At 41.6% G+C, this 18,641-nt stretch overlaps 1 protein-coding gene across 2 annotated transcripts; it reads left to right on the top strand.

Moving 5' to 3' along the window:
* The first annotated feature begins 12,716 nt into the window (after positions 1-12,716).
* LOC115673290 (ethylene-responsive transcription factor RAP2-7-like) lies at positions 12,717-16,707 on the top strand. 2 transcript variants are annotated; one of them, XM_030595411.2, is made up of 9 exons: positions 12,717-13,477; positions 13,677-13,702; positions 13,850-13,880; positions 13,984-14,071; positions 14,151-14,302; positions 14,700-14,803; positions 14,932-15,056; positions 15,162-15,275; positions 16,100-16,707. In XM_030595411.2, exons 1-9 carry the CDS (start codon positions 12,900-12,902, stop codon positions 16,361-16,363), a joined length of 1,482 nt encoding a protein of 493 aa, XP_030451271.1. In that variant the 5' UTR covers positions 12,717-12,899; the 3' UTR covers positions 16,364-16,707. The 2 variants fall into 2 exon arrangements, with proteins under 2 accessions (XP_030451271.1, XP_030451272.1); XM_030595412.2 differs by having other exon boundaries at positions 12,718-13,477; positions 14,157-14,302.
* Positions 16,708-18,641: the final 1,934 nt, after the last annotated feature.

Here is an 18,641-nt window from a genome sequence, read left to right as displayed (position 1 = left end):
CGTTTCAATAGTTTGTGCAAAATTCACATGTGACCTTCGGTCGAAACGCCGTTAACGGAACCCGTGGATCAACAATACTGAATGATTCCGTCTCCTTTGTTTAGTGTGCAGAAGGAAAATCTTCGATTAAATTTAAACTCTCTCTCTCTCTCTGAACTAATATCCTAATACGGAACCCCGGAATAAGAGGGAAGCTCCAAAGCCCTAGGCATGCACGTTGCAGCGAGGACCACACACATCTTCCCTGTAGGAAATAGGGAAATTGTTGCATCATTCTCTCTTTGACCAATGAATACGAATAATGCGATCCCTTAACCCTTTTTATCAGCATTTTTTTCCTTTCTCTGGGCCTCGACTCTCTTGTCAGACTATCTACATCTTGCCTACAACCTGAACTGCAAGCCCCAGGGCTCACGTAAAAAACTGACCTGTAGCGTTTCCAAAGGGTTGATACCCCCCCTCCCCCCCCTTTCGAATAGCTCGCAGATAATGTAGTTTTATGTAGTCCACACTGCCCCCACCCTAAGCATAAAGCTATATAAATATCAATGATAAAAACGAGAAAAAGAAGAAAAAAAGAGGTTATTCCCTATCGGGACATCACCCCACTTTGATAATTTCGCCTTTTGTTTCCTCAGTTGATGATATAACCAATCATCTTGGACGGTCACATCTGAGGTGAGGTCAGACCGGATGTTTTCCTTTCCAAAAAGGAATAAAAAGGGTAAAAAGAAAACGTTTTTTTCTTAAATTTATATTTGGGTTTTAGCAAGGGAATTCGGTTCTCCGAGGCGACTCAAAACCCTAATTTTTTCGAATAATAATAATAATAATAATAATTTGAATAAACAAATTCGAGGAGAGATAGCATTGGAGGGCATTGCTCTATCTTCTTTTTTACAGCTAAGGATTGCGTGCCGCAGGTGGCACATGTGGACCCGTTCATTTCAATTCTTTTGGGTGCGAACAGGTGACTCCTCAACAAAGGAAAGGAAGGCACTCTTGACTGCTTTGTTTCTTTATTTATTATATACATTCAATTATTTATTATAATTACAACACTATCAATCCCTTTGGCTTCATGCCATCCACGCAAAACTCGAGCATTTTTCTTCAACGTGATATTCCCATTATCATCTCGTTTTCTTTTTCATTTTCCTGTATCGTTATTATATACTATATGAACTATATGAAGCACTTAAGCCCTAGTTGCATGATGCGTCGCTTCTTTCGTGGCCAAAGGAGTGCGTCCACCACCCTCTATGAGGTTTTTTCTTGCTTTAGGACATTCGATGGACTGATGCAATCTATAGTTTTCGTTTCTTTTTTTCTAGGTCAAAGTTCGATCTTTCGAACAGGCGAAGAATAAAATAGTGAAATGAGGCGAAAAAAGAAAAGATCGAGCCAGAGATTTCGTTTGTCCGCCCCTTTTCTTTGCCGGGTTAATCACGCATGGTTTTACACGTGTGCTGGCAATGAGAATATCTTTCAAGACATTTTGAGAACAAACACAATGATGTAAAGAAACGTGCAACAGTCACACTCATTTTGGTCAGCTTGGTTTAAGCTTAATCCACCATAGTGGTCTAATTAATTCCTCGCAGCTATCGTTTTCGCGATAAAACATGGAAAATCCGATCGACCGGGTCCATGAAATTACAAGAATTTTTCCCCGAGTGCCGATATCGATCAAGGGCGTTTTAGCCGGTTGAACACTATTTTGTGGCCTTGGATGAAGGAACCAGGCTAGGTAAACAAGATGATGACCTCATAACACTATACATCAAGGGCAAGATAGATCATGTTAATTAGTCAATAACCTCATCAACATGATTTAGTGCTGGAATTAGGTAAAATAATACACGTCATGATATGAGCAAAAGCCCCATTGTCCAATGAATGGAATAGAACCCTCCATTGCTTTTGTCCCATCGAAGATAAAAAAAAACCATAATCGAGTGTTGCAAAAGTTCTCATTAGAGAGAGAGAGGGAAAGAGAGAGGGGCATCCAAGGCCGACCAAAAAAATGCCTCCATCAACCCACTTGTTCAAAACATCACATGACATGAGAACTGAAAAACCAACGAGGAGTCTCCATCCAAGGACAAAGCTTATAAAAGTTCATGTCCAATATGGGATAAAATCTTTTCAGTGTCGGATCCGCTGAAATTGGCAATGCCACTCATAAAACTTGCTGTTGAATAAACTTTTCATGTCATCATAGACCACTGCATACAGTAACACCAACTTTTTGCGCGCACATAACAGTGCCAAACGGTGCCAAACACTGCAGGGGACGAAAGATTTTGTATAAAACCCTTTCTATACAAGTGATGCGACTAACGGTATGGAAACAACAATGCGTGTTCGATATGGATGTACTCCGGCGTCGACGCAACTGTATCCTCGCGTGGCGGTCAAAATGTTTTACCGTATGATCCTGGTAGATTTCAATCGCATGTATCGACCGTGCTCAAGATCGTTAAGTTCCGATATCCTTGTTGGAAATTATTTCTTACAAGATTAATTTGTTTTGACTAGGGAAACTAATCGTTTCCCGGATCCACCCTAGAACCGAGAATCGGACAGAAATGGGATCTATCGGTCTTGGTTTGGTTCTTGGATTGGACCGGTCCGGTTTAGAATTTTGGCAATTTTCTTTTCTTTAAAAAAAATTAAAATTAAAAAAAAAAAAAACACATATAAGTTTGGTTCGGTTTTGCTCCTAGAACCGAACCGGGTCTCACAGGAAACCTCCAGAACCGGTCGGTTCGGTCCCTGATCCGGTCCGGTTCCATGCACGTCCCTAATTTTGATAAACTTGAGATGTTTCGTGGGATTTAATTGCTTTTTTTTTTTTTTTCAAAAAGTGATGGGTTTGGCCGGTTGGAATTCAATCTAAAGGCAATAATTTTGGAGTGTTGCTGGGGGTGGTGTTGAGGAGATAGAGAGGGAGAGGGTGGGTGGCATATTGGTTAATAAGGGGAAAGATGGGAGCAAAGATGGGAGAAAAGATGAGGGGAGGGTACTACGAAAGGCGGGGAAGAGACCACGTCAACAAAGGGCCCAAGAACCTCGTACCCTTGCCGACAAAGTACACCAAATGCATTTGATTTCCTATCTACTTCCCCTTTCCCTCTCCCTCAAAATAAATTATAATATCTCCCAATGAAATAATATTTTAACCCCAATTAAAATAATATTAAACCCATTAAAATATCGCCTCCACTTGCCATATAAAGTGTGACTAAGGAACCAAGAACCAAACCCCCCTATCTCGATCTCATGACTAATCATGGTCACATCCTCCCTTAAGCCACAAGGAAAGTTTGATAGTGACCCAAGTATGTGTACCACGAGGAATGACCAATTTGGGAAGTCTTTTCCTTTTTTTTCTTTAATTTTTTTTAATCTTTTGATCCTTTTTCCTTTTCCTTTTTAAGGTTTCTGGCTCCCCGCCCAAAAGTTTCCACTCTCCTCCTATTGACCTTTTGGTGAATTTTCTTTTTTCTTCTTTTTTAACTTTTTTAATCCATTTCCTATTAGGGAAGCTTGGGGGAAATTATGGACATGATTTTTTTAATAATTCTTTTTGACGTTTTTATAATCTCAGCTAATTCAACTCGCAGATTTAGCATGAAAACGTGGGGAGATTCCAATTGAGGGGAAGAATTTTCTGACCATTTCTTTGGATGTTTGACTTTTGGCGGTGGTGGCTTTGCTAGTTTTGTTAGTGGCTTTTGTTTTTGTGGAGGTCTTGGCATCGTGGTGTTGTCCCGTTTGTACTTGGAAGGACACCCATGATGCTATGAAACCAAATGCCAGAGCACGGCATGACTTAGAAATTTCATATATCGGCCATTGAAAAAATCAGAGGGCAAAGATAAAGAGGAGAGAGAAAAGAAACCCAAATTTGATTGCGCATAAAAAAATCAGATCACGCGTTCGTGTCGACTTTCGTCATATAATCGGATGATGAATGTCATGTTGAACACCCAAACTTTGAATAGTAACCTAAACTTCTTGGATAGGCTTTTCTTAATAGTGATACAATCAGATGTGACTCGGCAATGATGAAAAGCCGGGATTAATAATTCGCCGCGACCCGATTAAAGATAACCCGGAGCTGGTGATGCATGCGACGAATAAAGATTCTTATTCGTGCAAGAGGAATCCCAATTTTTTCGCGGTTGAATTATTCAATCCTAAAACTTTATTTTATGACAATTTGAGAAGATGCCCATCTCAATTGACACATTGCCCTTTTTTCTCCTGAATTTCTTTTATATATATATAAATAGGTATTAAATTATGGAAGAAAAGGTATTTCCTCGGTGCCTTCCCGTGTTAAAAATGATTAATCGCGCCGCACTGTACTGTATCGCAGGTTTCCGTTTCAAACTGAAGTACAACATCTGCCTGAACAATTACATAAGGACAAAAACAAATATAATTAATTAGCTATATTATATTATTAACGATTTTTTTTTCGATTTTTTTTTCAACTTCGATAAAATAAATTATGGGGCTTCATTGGGTCGTCAAACGTAAGGTGCTACGTCACGCTCCTGCCAATGCCGATTAATTTTAATGTCCAAAAAATCGCATTTTAAAGGCAATAATACAATAAAAAAATAACTAAATAAATAAGGCAATACAATAATAAGGCGCGCGCGTGACATCACCCGTGACGTCATTAATGGAGTTGGGGCGCTCGTGTTACCAAACCCACAGCGTACGGTCAAATCTTCCCCCCGGACGTGCGCCACGCGCCGAGGAGCGCGTGGGGGTCACCGCGGCAACAGCGGGAGGAGTACTCGCTTTTTCATTGGCCCGCGGGGACCTTATCTTCTTTTATACTAATGCGTCGTGGGCTGCAATAATTGGGCTAATTTTGATCGACTTAGATTCCCCATTATTTTAATATAAATATCATATTCCGACCCAAAAAATAATATATATAAATATAAATATCATATAATAAAGGTGTTTTGTACGAGTCTTTCCTTAATTATTGAAGGGGGGGCGATTGATCATCGATCATAGGCACTTGTTGATCTAAGGTTGACAATCTTTAAAAATTGTGGGGATGTTAATTCTTAATTAGTCCTTATCGATCGCCGATAGCTTATCGATCCGAGATTCCCCAATTGTCAGTGTACATCGAAAGCCATATTTCGTTGCACGCGATATACGTTGGTTAAAAAGAAAATGCAAACACGAATGGTCGTAGAATTTTCTTTCTACGCTTTTTTTAGATGGAAAGTCTTGTTTTTACTCGGATTGTTATACTATCGTGGAGTCGTATCTACCGACAACATCGTATTAGAAGCGTGCGAGCCTTTTTCTCTGTCATCCAAGGGGGCGATTGATCAATCAAAGGCACTTGCTAAATGGCAATCTAAGGTCGACAACCATTGTGATTGTCTAATTCGATTTTTAAAAAGTCCTTAGCAAACCATGTATAGATTATCGATCTTATCGATCCAAGATTGCCTCATTAGTCACGTGTACTAGTAACATCGTGATTGAAGAGATCGAATGCTAAATATTGTTTTGCAGTTTACAAATATTTTTTAATATTTTTCTAGGACAATCCCATTTCGTGCCTTGAAAGCTTCGCTAATCGGGAGAAAATGCGAAATTTTTCCTTTTTCATTATTTTTGTAATTTTCTTTACCATGCACAAAGTCAACTATTCCGTCCATTTATTTGTGCACTTAAAACAGTTGCGTCCATGTCATCGGTGGTGTACGAGGGATCGATCAACCAAGACTAAGGATACGTTTATTTGAGGGAAAGTATTTTTCGGGAATTCGTTTTCTAGACTTTCACCCGTTTTGTTCGCCGAGAATGGTAAATCAACTGAAAATACTTTCTAGTTAAGGAAAAACATTCATATATAAAATTAGGGAATTCACTTTCCCTAATTTAAGAAGGTGAAAACACTTTTCGGAATTGCTCATCTTGAATTTATTAATATTTTTTCTTTTCTTTTCGTTTCATTCCAAGAAGGAAAACATTCATGTATTTTCTTTTCTTAATAAAAATAATTTAAAAATAACAAATAATCTGAATATAATTTAAAAAATAAAAAAAAATTTGATAATTTTCACCATCAGATTTTCCTCATCAAATAACCGAAAACACTTTCCGAGTCTTTTTTAGGTTTTAGCCAAATACCGAAAAATGAACTCATTTTCTTGGAAAATGATTTCCTGGAAAGTATTTTTCGCATAACAAACGCACCCTAAGAGAGCTTCGGATCAAAGAAAAAAAAAAGAGAAAGCTTTATTTTAAGTTCGATAGAAGCAACAATAATAAAAATTCGCGATAATTCAATAACCTCCCGCCGCCTTTCAATTAGCATTAAGCGATCGAAAAAATACCGTATTTAAAAGAAAAAAGGGTAAATTTGATAATAAAAAATGGAAAAGTAGGGAAGGGGAGGGGAATCTGAATAAAGGTCGCGGTCGCACTACTCGATTGAGGAGGAGGGGGGGTTAGGTTTACCGTAAGAGGAAAGGTTCCGATGTGGGACGACCACGACAAGATTCTCGTGCAGTCGTGCCCCTCCCTCCCCCTCCCCGCCCTGTCCCTTTCGATCGATCGATCACTTCCTGCGTGTCCATATCGGGGTCGAAACGGACGGCCCTGATCTCTCATCGTCCCCCGTTCCATTTCTGGCCGTGCGGTCTGGAGGCGGAGACATTGATTGGTCGGGTGGGCCCCCCCCCCCCCCCCGCCCTTTCGCGGGCTCTGCGCTCTTCGCTGCTCGTCGTCGTCGGCGTCGTCCAACGTTAGGGACGACCGACGAGACGAGGCACCTTTGTCCCCATTAAGGTTTTCTCTCTCCGTCGCTCGTCCTATCTTGTATTTTGATCTCTTGTTGATTTTTTTCTTTTTCTCGGGACGAGCGTCCAATAATTGGCTCCCCCCTCGGCCCTCGAATGAGCCGCGGACACGGTCGCTCTGCTCGGCCCCTCGGTTTTTATGTCGCGGGTCGCCCTCGTGTCGGGCTGTTTTCTTCGTGGATTTATTGGGATCGGATTCGAGGAAAGGGATTCGAGATAGGGTAACGATCGAAGGAGGGGGGCGCATCCACGTTCGGGAATTCATGACGGCTTTATGAGATATGGACAGGCCGTTTAATTGATTAGCGGAATAGTGAATGTAGATGCTGACAAGAAGTCACGAGAAGGGAGAGATATTATCTCGGCTAAAATATGAGGACTATCTCGTTTGGAAACCGAAAGACGTAACCGTAATGTCATTTTCAAACTTATATTATTTGCTCGCATCAACATGTGTTTATGTCAATCATAAAGTAGCTGGAGCGACGACTAAAGTTTGGCTTAAATATGACGAAAACAAGTGGGTACAAGTTTTCCTTGCCTTGAGAAGATGCTAGAGGCGATGAATCACCCTTCCTCTAACTTCCGTTGACTTTCGTATGCGACGAGTAGCGACTAGAGTAGAAATCTTTAACCTCTAACCTTGACAAATCAATGCTTGGTTAGCTTCGAAATACAAGCCTTTCCTTTCCTCATTTTGCCTCTTTGAATTTTCCATTTTTGGTTACATTGTTCGGTCAAGAATCCCATAAAAAAATGTCCCATGAACTAAACAATACGTATCTTCAGATGGATCGCCATTCAAATGCCTTGTCAATGGACACGTACGATTCCATAGATGATGTATCGAAATTGCACGTTACGACTGTCGGTGCATTCAAAAATGGAGATTTAGCGCGACTTTTTTCCGGGGCCAAGATTATGGACGATCGATGTACACGGAGAGCACGAACCCGAAGAATTGCAAGCAAAATTAAGTGCAAAAAAAAAAGGGGAAATTTATGGGTCAAATTGGTGCTCACCTAAGCTGCTGGAAATTATTGATGGTTGGTCCAAAAATGTTGGCGAATGTGCTGCTGGCTCTTAATGCAAGAGAAGGGCCAATTGCCATACGTTGAACACGTGATTCACTCCTTTAATGTATCGAAGGGGGAAATTTCCCCAAGTCTAGTCGCTCACACGCTAATTTGGACGTGCTCTCTGTTTTCGGTATCTCGGGACCTTTTTGACTTTGACAATTTCGCATGCCCTAGGGCTAACGAATTCAAGAATCAAAAGAGTTGGCCGAAATGCACCTCCAAAACCTACCCGAATCAATCAAATCTCTTCCGCCTAAGTCTGAAGCCGAATTTTTGTAATTCGAGTTTCGTATAGCAACGGTTTTCATAAGAAAAGTGAAAAAGCATATCGTCTCTCACGCGACAGAACGCTCTGCAGATCATGGCTCGGGAACTCGGCGCAGTTTGCCGACGGACCCAACAAAAGGAAAATCAAATGGAGAAGTCACGGGGAAATTTGAATCCCAAAGAAACTCAAGGAAAAGCTAGAATCGCGCACCCTTCAAATTGGGGGGTTTGACCTTGGAAGTACAGGGTACTTTCGCGGGGCATGAACAAAAGCAGGCTCACGATAATGAAGACCGCCTCCCAAATTTTTTTTTGCAGTAAGAGGAAACGTTCGAGGTACAACGTCGTCGGTCGCGGCGCCGAGGAAAAGGACGAGAGGCCGTATAGCAACCGTTCCTCGTCGTCTTTCTTTTTATTTATTTCTTTTGTTATTTATTTGCCTTTTCGCCCTTTCATTATCCTTCACCTCAATATCCCACCGAATTTCACAGGAAACTTCCACCCTTTTTTCCTCCTCATTTACCCCCATAAACTATATCGCTTTTTTTTTCTCTTTTTTTAAAATTCTAAAAATTTTTCCTAAAAGTTTCGAACTCCAAGACATTCCTTAATATCTACGACCGTTCTTGCTATCTTTATTTCGAATCTCGAAGCGCTTATTATATACATACGATTTTCGAACTGTTCATGTATCACGATAACAGCTGGTATTTGTCCTATGACATCTTTAATCTTTTGATTGATATTAGGGCGTTTGAGAAAAGTGCTAATTATTTCGGGAAAATATAAAATATATTTTCGATTAGCGTGCCCTCCAGTGCCACATCGGATTTTCTCCTCCTAATTTCGCAAGACCTTTCTTTTTTTGTGTGCTCGATTTATACCCGATTTTTTTTTTCTTCCGACGATATGATCGGTGAACTCTCAATATCATCTATTACTATTTTCTACCCTTGTTTCTAAACGGTCTTTTTTCTCTTTCTTTTTCGTGTATTTTCCGAATCCCGAGTCCTTGACGGTAAAAAAATCCCTTCTTTCTTTCCCTCGAAAAATATCTAAGTCGTGATCTTTTTCTTGACTAACTTGTTTAGGGTCTCCTTAATTTGACTTATTTATGGTTTCCATAATCAAAATCGTGGTTAGGACGTTTGAGAAAAGTGCCGATTATTTCGGGGAAAATATAAAAAATATTTTTAACTTGTTTGTTAATAAAAAAAAATATTTCTTAAAATTGCGTTGATTAGGGGGTCCCGAAAAGTCCGATAAGGCGGAAATCAAAATAGGAAAAATCGTGGCACACGGGAAGGAAGGCCCTCCACCATAAAAGGCGGCGGGGCATTTAAGGTGACGGGGTCCCAAAAACCGGTGGAATTAAATGTCGCCCAAAAAAAATTAATTAAAGTGCTTTATTGCAAGGATAGGATGGAAGAAGGAGGAAAAAAAAAAAAAATCTCAAAAAGCCCACGCCGCTTGGTTTTTGTGGGCCCCGCGCCTAGAGAGGACGGACACCGGCCGTCGGATCCCGGTTGGGGGAGATCCAATCGACGGCGGGCGACCCGTCGTGCTTAAATCAGGTAACAGAAGGACAGGTCGGGGGGTGGTCCCCCACCATCAAAAATGGCAAAAAAAATTTATTGGAAAGCGACCATTAGCGGCATGGTCAACGTTGTCCCGCACGAGACTTCGACATCAGGGTGCGCGATACCTATCTATCTCCCCCCGTCCATTTGCCGGGGTTCTCGGCCACTCGGATCTCGCCACGTGGACCCCAGGGCCACGTCAGATTTTCCCCCGTCCTAATTTCGCAAAACCCACCCTCTCTCTCTGTTTTTTTTTTTTTTTTGCGCTCGAACGGTACCCGATTTTTTTTAAACTCTCGGTACCATCTATTTCTACGGTGAAAATTCCTTCACTTCTTTCTTTCTTTCCCTCGAAAAATATCGAAGTCGCTATCTTTTGTCGAGTAAGTTTTTTTAGGGTTTCCTTAATTTGACTTGTGAAAGATGAGTATTCATCCTGTTTAGTTTGACTATGCTGTTCGTATTGGAGTTGGATAGTTTCTTCGCAACCTTAAAAAGTGGCTGCGGACCAATGAAATTGTTGAATGGTTCAAGTCAACTCAAGCTTTGAGGTAAAGATTCATATAACCGACCCAATCTGTCCAACTTTTTGACTGATGAATGCAGTAGATTTAGGTTGGTGAAGAAAAGGATGGCCTTCTGTATATTTAGTGTAAAAAATGTGCAAGGCTTTGCATATGATGAACTATCTTGCGGACACTTTTGCTCCTCCAATAAAGAAACCCTCTCTCATAAAAATTGGCAAAATGTATTATGATGTAGATGTATAATACATGCATCTCGATGGTAGAAAATAAAAAGAAAGAAAGAAACAAAGAGGATTGGGATTGATAATCTTTCGAAGATAATGAAATGAAAAAAATTTATTTTTAAAGGGCGATAGATTGGAAGAAGTCCTTGGCGGCTATTGGGTAGCGATCACTGGAACGTTCTATTTACATCGTCAAAACACGTGAATCCAACATATAATGCATGAGTAATGGTACGAGAAAACGAGGTCTTTGATCGTCTCTTTGCCTCCATATCTATGTCCTTTGTGTACACTAAATGTACAACTACCGCTTTGCCTAACCCACTGTCTTGTTGGGCCACCGTTGTGTTAGCATCTACCATTCGCCTCGACCATCACCACACCGGCGATCCTCTCTCGTTGCACACCCACATGCGAAAGAGGGAGATAGAGAAAGGGAGAGAGAGGTACTGCGTGTAGATCCACAATCAAAATTAATTAAAGTAAAAATAATATTTTATGCCATTACCTTGTTACGGGCTTATTAATCCGATTTCAACTTGCATACACAATGCCGCGAACCTATAACCGAGGGACTACAATTTTCTGCAGTACTAGTCGATAGTTCCACACATTTGAAAGTAAAATATGTATGTTAGACTGATTATATTGTCATTAATTAATATTATGTTCCCTAATTAATTACAAGACTAATTGAAACAGGAAGTGTGTTTTTGCAGATTACCCGTAAGATTGGTTCTCTAATCAATGTCCAGGAAAGCCATCCCTCAAATCAATAAAGGTAGCAAGTCGCCTAGCAATCAAATCAAACCCATATAATCATTTATGCTTGTCCTCTTGTTAAAGGGTTAGTTCCATCCATGATCACACCTCATTAATCATTAATCTCAACGTATGACAAAAGCCAAAAGTTTAGAAATTGCTCGAAACAAATGGGGTCAAAAAGAATAGCAATGCCACCTACATTGTACATAAAGATAGTCCCATGACAAACATCACCTACTGATATCGATAACCAAGCGTTGAGCGTGTGAAAGAGTGTGCTCTAACTATGGAGTAATGCTTGACATATCAAGGCTGATATATAATTTGATTAATCTCGTGATATGATAGATTGTAAATTAATGTTCATTTAAATAAATGGATCATACTTGATGCATTATCGAGACGTACCACCTCACTTTATATATTAAATAAAGCAAGTCATCCTGTTTATTGTGGTTTTTTTCATAAGAGCCATGTTTTTCTCCAATTTCATTAATGTTTTAATGGAAATTACCACACGTGCGTACTCCATAAAACTTAGCACGCAAGTAATATCTGTGCCCGTGACTCAACTCGGAGGCATAATTAGAGGAAAATATATAACCTTTTTTTTTAATAAAGTCACCTAACATACATCGACAATGTAAAATAGAATTTACACAAGCAACCTTATTAACCCCTGATTTAGGGTTTTAACTATCCACCTTCACACCTAGTTTCGAATTACGGGTGGATGAAATCGTTCGCGTAAACTTTCTTTTTATTTTTATATTTAACGCCAGCGGTTTTTGATCTAATTTTTCTTTATAAGTAGTGCATCATATGTTGTAATATTATATATATTTTTAGGTTTTTAATCTGAAAATGTAATCCTGGAGAAGGACGAGGAAGATTCAATAATGCAGAGGTGGAAAGAGGCACCCAATGACAAGGGGCAAGTGTAAGAGTTCTGCCTCTCGCTGTTAACACGTCCACACCTCCCCCTTCAGTTTCTTTTCCTTCTTTTACTTCTTTTCTTCTCATTTCTTGAAAAAAAAAATTCATTCAATTTTTTTTTTTGTTTTTTATATGACGAACTCAACTCTCAACTCGCCTCCAGTCCCTGAGCCAGTTACTTCCTGCCTTACTGTCTCTGCTGATCATCCGTTGTTTGCACTCTCTCGTTTTCTTTTCCCTTTTCTTGTTTATCTCCTCCATCCGGCGTCTCTCTCTCTCTCTCTCTCTCTCTCTCTCGGTCCTCTTCTCCATTTGTCCACAGAAAAAACCGACTCTTTCTTCACCACCTTAAACAAGAATCAGTTTCTCCTTGTCTTCTCCTTTAAAATGCATTTTCTCTGAGCTCTTTACTCTTCACTCATCCCCTCTCTCTCTGATCCCCAATAGCAACTCTCTCTCTTTCTCTCTCTCTCTCTCTCTATCTCTCTATCTCTCTAACTTTATTTGTTTCTCCATATTGCACTCATCTTCTTGGTTCAGCTTCTTTTGAAGATTGTCCTTCCCTCGACAAGGCTTTACTAGCTTCATAAGGTTTCCAGATTTTCGCAGAGACCCACTTCGGTTTTAAAGATTCACCGACGAGAAAGGCCCCGTCAGAAAGGATACCATGTTGGATCTCAATCTCGAGATGATCTCCAGCGACTCGTCCTGCGACGACGACAAGAGCAAGATTGCTGTGGGAGAGCGAGAGGAGGAAGAAGCAACCAAGGTTCACGAGGCCTCCGGCAAGTACGATATGGAGGAAGATTCCGGGACCTCCAACTCCACCATTGTCGCCAGTGCCGAGGAAGCTTCCGGCACCGCCGGCGACGAGAGCTCCTCCAACACCACCTCCTCCTCCTCCTCCATATTCGATATTATGAAGCAGAAGGAGAAGGAGAGCAAAGACGGCTTCAAGGCCGGAGACCCGCCGCCCTCGCCACCGGGGCTCATCACACGGCAGTTTTTTCCCGTCGCCGGAGCCGGAGAGCACGGCCACGAGGTAGCGGAGTTAGGGTTGGGGTTGCCTGCAAGGCCGCCATGGCTGAACTTGTCCTTTGCCGAACCCGCCGGAGGTCAGGCGGAGTTCAGGATTCTGCAGCAGAAGCAGCAACGGAAGAGCCGCCGTGGGCCCCGGTCCCGGAGCTCGCAGTACCGCGGCGTCACGTTTTACCGGCGAACCGGAAGATGGGAATCGCATATATGGTGTGTTGGTGTGCTTGGTTTAGTAATAATTGGGTTTTGTTCTTGATCTGTTGTATGTTGCATTGCATTTGATTGAGGTGTAAAGTACCTCCAAAGATGTTGATCTTGGATTGTCCTTTTTCGTATACATGTTTTTTTTCCTTTTCTGATTAAGAGCAAGTTTTTAGGCTAATTCTTCTTTTGGGAAATTGTGTTGCAGGGACTGTGGGAAGCAAGTGTATCTAGGTAAAGGGATTTCCTTTTCTGTTCTCTCTCAATAGCTCTCTCAATTCGCTTGGATATGCGTACTTGTTACGGATAAATGAGAATTAGTTCTGTGAAGTTGGTGTTTCTTTTTGGGATGTCTTATGTGTTGTTTCGGGGTTTTGGTAGGTGGATTTGACACTGCATATGCTGCTGCTAGGTGAGTTCTTAATTTTTGTTTTGAATTTGAATTTGTTTGCCAATTGTAGAGGATTATCGATGCCTGTTCCTTATTCAATCGAATGTGGATCTCGTTAATGCAGAGCTTATGATCGGGCGGCGATCAAGTTTAGGGGGGTTGATGCAGACATCAATTTCAATATCAGCGATTATGAGGAAGACACAAAACAGGTTCTAATCATTGATGAGTAGATAGCATACCGATGATCTTCTGGAAGTGGTTCTTTGTTGGTGATTTTTATCTAATCAGTTACAGATGGCGAATTTAACAAAAGAGGAATTCGTGCAAATACTTCGCCGCCAGAGCACTGGATTCTCGAGAGGAAGCTCGAAACATAGGGGCATGACCTTGCCGAAATGCGGCCGATGGGAAGCCAGAGTGGGTCAGCTTCTTGGGAAGAAGTAAGAATTCGTGTTTGCGAGTTCTTTGAATTTGCAGATATTTGTAGTTCACCGTCGAATCTGGTTGACGCAAAAACTGAAACTTAAACCTTCAGAACTTACAAAATTTAGATGGTTCCTTAAAATGAAATCAGATCTTAAGATGACTTCTCTTAAATGTAATTAAGAAACGAGATGATCGGGTTCGACCCTAGTATCTTCAAAATCGCAATGCTTGTTTGCAGGTATATTTATCTCGGGTTATTTTGACAGTGAAGTCGAAGCTGCGAGGTCCTCGTGATCTTAAAAATCGTTTTATTCCCCTCTCTCTAAGCACTAGGTGCATACTTCTGCTACATATTGGTGGACTTAGTTGATCAGACGAGATGCTTCGTCTTTGTTTTCCTTCTAAATCCAGGGCTTATGACAAGGTGGCGATCAAATGTGATGGAAGGGAAGCAGCTACCAAATTCGAGCCGAGCATTTACGAAGGAGAGACTATGCTAGATCCCAGAGCTGGAGGTACAGCTCAATTAAAGTCCTTTAAAGTTGATGTTCTAAGTACTTAATTGAGCTTGTAAGACTAGATCGGAATTTGCCACAATGTGACAATGAATCACAAGAAGCTCTTTTGTTTAATGGGGTTTCAGGCGGCAGCCACAATCTTGATCTGAGCCTCGGAATGTCTCTGCCATCAAGTAGTTCAATGGGAGCTGGAACTCGAGGGGATATGCTCTTTCGTTGTGTCGACCGTGAGATACCAAATATCTTGATGGTAAATTTTCGATCAATCCCGCAATTGGCTAGCATCTTGTACGATTTTTGCCTCTTTCTTTAGAAACTGATGATTCATCGTGTCTTCATAACTCGTAATTTACAGGTCGGTTGCTCTTCTTCTGCTCATAAGGGTGGAGAACTTGCTAATATCGGAATGGCATCGAAGAGTCCTCCCATTTGGTCAGCCATGTATCCTGCACTCGCACCAAACTATGAGGTACTTTGTTCTTTGTCGTTCTTTTCCATTTGCTTGTAAACGCTCTTTGATTTACTTATTTGGATGCATAAACTAATTGCTTCGATTGGCTAGTCAAAATACGTCCTCATTAACTGAAATTTTGGGCTTGTTATTGATCAAAAACCACGTTCCATTTTGCCTAGTACTGTTTAGTGTTGGGTCTTCAAAACCTTATGAAACGTGATTTGCCACCATGTTACGAAAAAAGTTTACTATGTAGCAATGCATTCTGAGAAGGGGCATCTTGATCCCTTGTTCATCTTACACATTCATCGCAACGGATCGATGAACTAAATGATTGATGTAAAATAAGATCAAATCAAGAGTGAACCTTTTTTTTTATTGGTTTCTCAGTTTTCTGCATCTGCATTTTTGTTGAGCGACACATTTAACTGCATTATTATCTTAAACATTTTGCCTCAGGTACATGGCCGACACCATGTACGCCGCTCCGAGCATGTTTATTGCGTCAAAAGTATTGAAATTTTTTCCTGGATTTTCAGCAAAACTTTTTTCAGATCTCTCCTCTTTATTTCCCATATGCTTGCTAATTATCTTCTTGCACTACATATATCATTCTACACTAATGTTTTATTAATTTATGTTCTGGAAGCAATTCAAAACACGCCGTAAAGCTGACGGTGACAAGCAATCTCATCTTCTAAAAGCATAAACATCGAGTGAAGATGGATATTATCCACTCGACATTGTACAATACATGAGCAGCCACGAGCCGAAGCTGCTTGATTTCCAATCTAGCCAACGAACTCTGCTTACCTGTGAACTTTTCTGCTTTGGTGCAGGGAAAGGCGATGGAGAAGAGGGTTGAAGCGATTCCGGCGTTGAGGTTCTCAAGCTACGGGTTGCCAGTGCATGGCAATGTCAACCATGCCATTAATGGGTCTCAACAAGCCCCATTGTTCAGCAATGCAGCATCATCAGGATTCTCTTCATCCACAGCCACTCCTCACCCTCCTCCACAGCTCCCACAGCTCCCACTAAATCTCCAGAAAAATGGAGTCCACAATAATGCAACTAGTCGTGCCTACTTCAGTTACAGAAGCTAGGCGAGGCATTGTACTCATCTTCCTGAGGGCCACATGACCAATTTGTCGCTATACTCTCTTGTGAAGGTTAGATAAGAGAGAGCAAGAGAGGACATACCAACCAACCCCATTTTTAGAGTGCATTCTTAATTTATATAGGATTCGGCTTGTTTAATATCTATAAACCGAGTGCACAAAAAAATCTATGACCCATCATGTAGTATAATATGATATACGATCTACATATATATATCTGCATGCTCTTGAGAACTCACTGGGTGCTTTGTATATCCTCCATCTCAGAAAGACTGATTTTTATCTCTTGGTTCTCAATAAGAGGTGGTGTTCTTTGTTTTGAGAGCAAACGAGAAGTTGCGCTATCGTTTCTTCTGTTCATCATAGGATGTGATTTGAGCTACTTCCAGACTTCGCGGGTTGTGAAGAGCCAGTCCACTCTTTGTCGTCACCTTGACACGAGAACGTGTGCACGTGCGTGCTGGTCGCGGTCCCCGTACCTGTGCCCCCTGCAAACCTAATCGAGCAGAATTTTGCTAAATGCATCTTGCAAGGTCGAGGGGAATACCTGCGAGCGCGCCAAACTGGCTCTATTCACCCGTCGCTCAGATATTCAAGCGTTGCTTATTCTTGATCGTCATTGCATGCATGTCAACCGGGAATATCGTGTAACGTTTTTCTAATGTGGGTTACATTAATTAAGATTGTTATTACCCGCTTACGGGTTTGGTCTAATAAGTTTGGATATAAGTTTTCTTAATGGGTCAGATATGGACCCGGCTTGTGTGGGCCGAGTTCGGCCCAGCCCGTTATGAGAGGGCCTAGCTGGAAACTCTATAAATAGAGCTGTAGGTTCCTCCTCTGCACCCAACTCTCTAATCTCTCTCAAACGCTCTCAAACTCACCTAAGGCTTCCGTGAGATGGCTGAGGCGGTCTCATAGCGCCGGGACTTCGGGGGTGACAGGGGAGAAGACCTACGGCACCGGTTCATCGTCATTTCCGCATCCAGACCGATGGAATCCAAATCAGGTGCACAAATTCTATCCATCCTTTTACCGTACCATTAATATCTCGCTATGGTGATCCTAGGGCGCTCGGCCGAGCCATACGGGCCAGCCAACATGTGGTATCAGAGCCGCCATAGTCGAGAAACGGGCCGGTACTGTTCGTATGTGGTTTTGATTTTTTCATCCGTTGAATGTTAGAATAAATCACATAGATGGATAGATCATCGCGAGACGAGAAAAATGAGTGGTCGCCGGCCACTAGGGGCCGCCGGGAGTGGCCGCACGCGCCGGGGCGTCGGAGAGCCCCGGCGGCACACGCGCGGCCACGCGCGGGTGTTCCCAGGCGCGTGCAATGCACGCGCTAGGGTTTCCGCGAGCCGGGTCGATCCGGCTGACCCGACCCGACTCGACTCCGGACCCGACCCGTTGACTCGACCCTGATCCGACCCGTTGACCGAGCCGGTCAACCAGTCGGACCGGTAAGCGGTCGGACCGGTCGGACCAGCCTTTTTGGCCGGCTTAGGCGCCGGCGCGTGAGGCCCACGCGCCGCACCTTTAGGAGGCGCGTGAGGGCGCGTCCGGCCTCTGTTTGGAGCGTGCAAGGTACCGGCGTGCTCGTACAAGGATTATCTACACTGTAGTATATTTATTTTACATGTTTGATACTTTTAAGGATGTGAAAATACATACGGAACCCTATATAGGCGTATTTTTAGGGTATATTTTCGTATTTTCCTGTATTTCTCTATGGTTTAAGAGATACAGATTAAAGCTTACATGTATATGATGACATAAGGACGTGTAGATCCTGTTTCATTGATAGTATGTATAAGGTTCAACATATATCAATGTATAGAGCAATGTAATTAGCATGGTATGTAATTTTAGAGATATTGCCCATGTCTTCCAGTCTAGAATTATATCTATATAGTATATGTGAGACATAAAGTTTATATCCTTAGTATGAGAGAGTTTCAATGATTCAATTTGGTAGTGACCGCCAAAGTGGCACACTTGATTGAGTTTGAGAAATATCAGTCTCGTATTGTTAGGATGTCTCATGTTCTAATGTGTTATTATACTTCCAAAAGAGGTGATTATGTATTGGTTCATGGAGGGATGCATATATAACATGCGTGAGAAATGACTGATCTTAGTGGTTCATACGCCCAAAGGTGGTGAATTCATAAAAGATTGGAATATATTCTCATGACCGTTGTAATGTAGAGGGTATACAATTGCATATCATGTATTCTGTCCAAAGGTGATTATATGA

Source organism: Syzygium oleosum, unplaced genomic scaffold, assembly GCF_021117445.2.
Source record: "Syzygium oleosum isolate NSW1041296 unplaced genomic scaffold, Sole_v2.1 Sole_v2.02, whole genome shotgun sequence".
Taxonomy (NCBI): Eukaryota; Viridiplantae; Streptophyta; class Magnoliopsida; order Myrtales; family Myrtaceae; genus Syzygium; species Syzygium oleosum.
The sequence above is the reverse complement of the archived record's forward strand: the minus strand, read 5'-3'. Positions and strand labels throughout refer to the sequence as shown.

Excerpts from the sequence above, each read along its gene's own strand:
- LOC115673290 (XM_030595411.2), top strand. The coding sequence starts at position 12,900 with ATGTTGGATCTCAATCTCGAGATGATCTCCAGCGACTCGTCCTGCGAC. Across the intron at positions 13,881-13,983 it reads ACTGCATATGCTGCTGCTAG|AGCTTATGATCGGGCGGCGA; the intron begins GTGAGTTCTTAA and ends TCGTTAATGCAG. Across the intron at positions 14,804-14,931 it reads GCTAGATCCCAGAGCTGGAG|GCGGCAGCCACAATCTTGAT; the intron begins GTACAGCTCAAT and ends ATGGGGTTTCAG.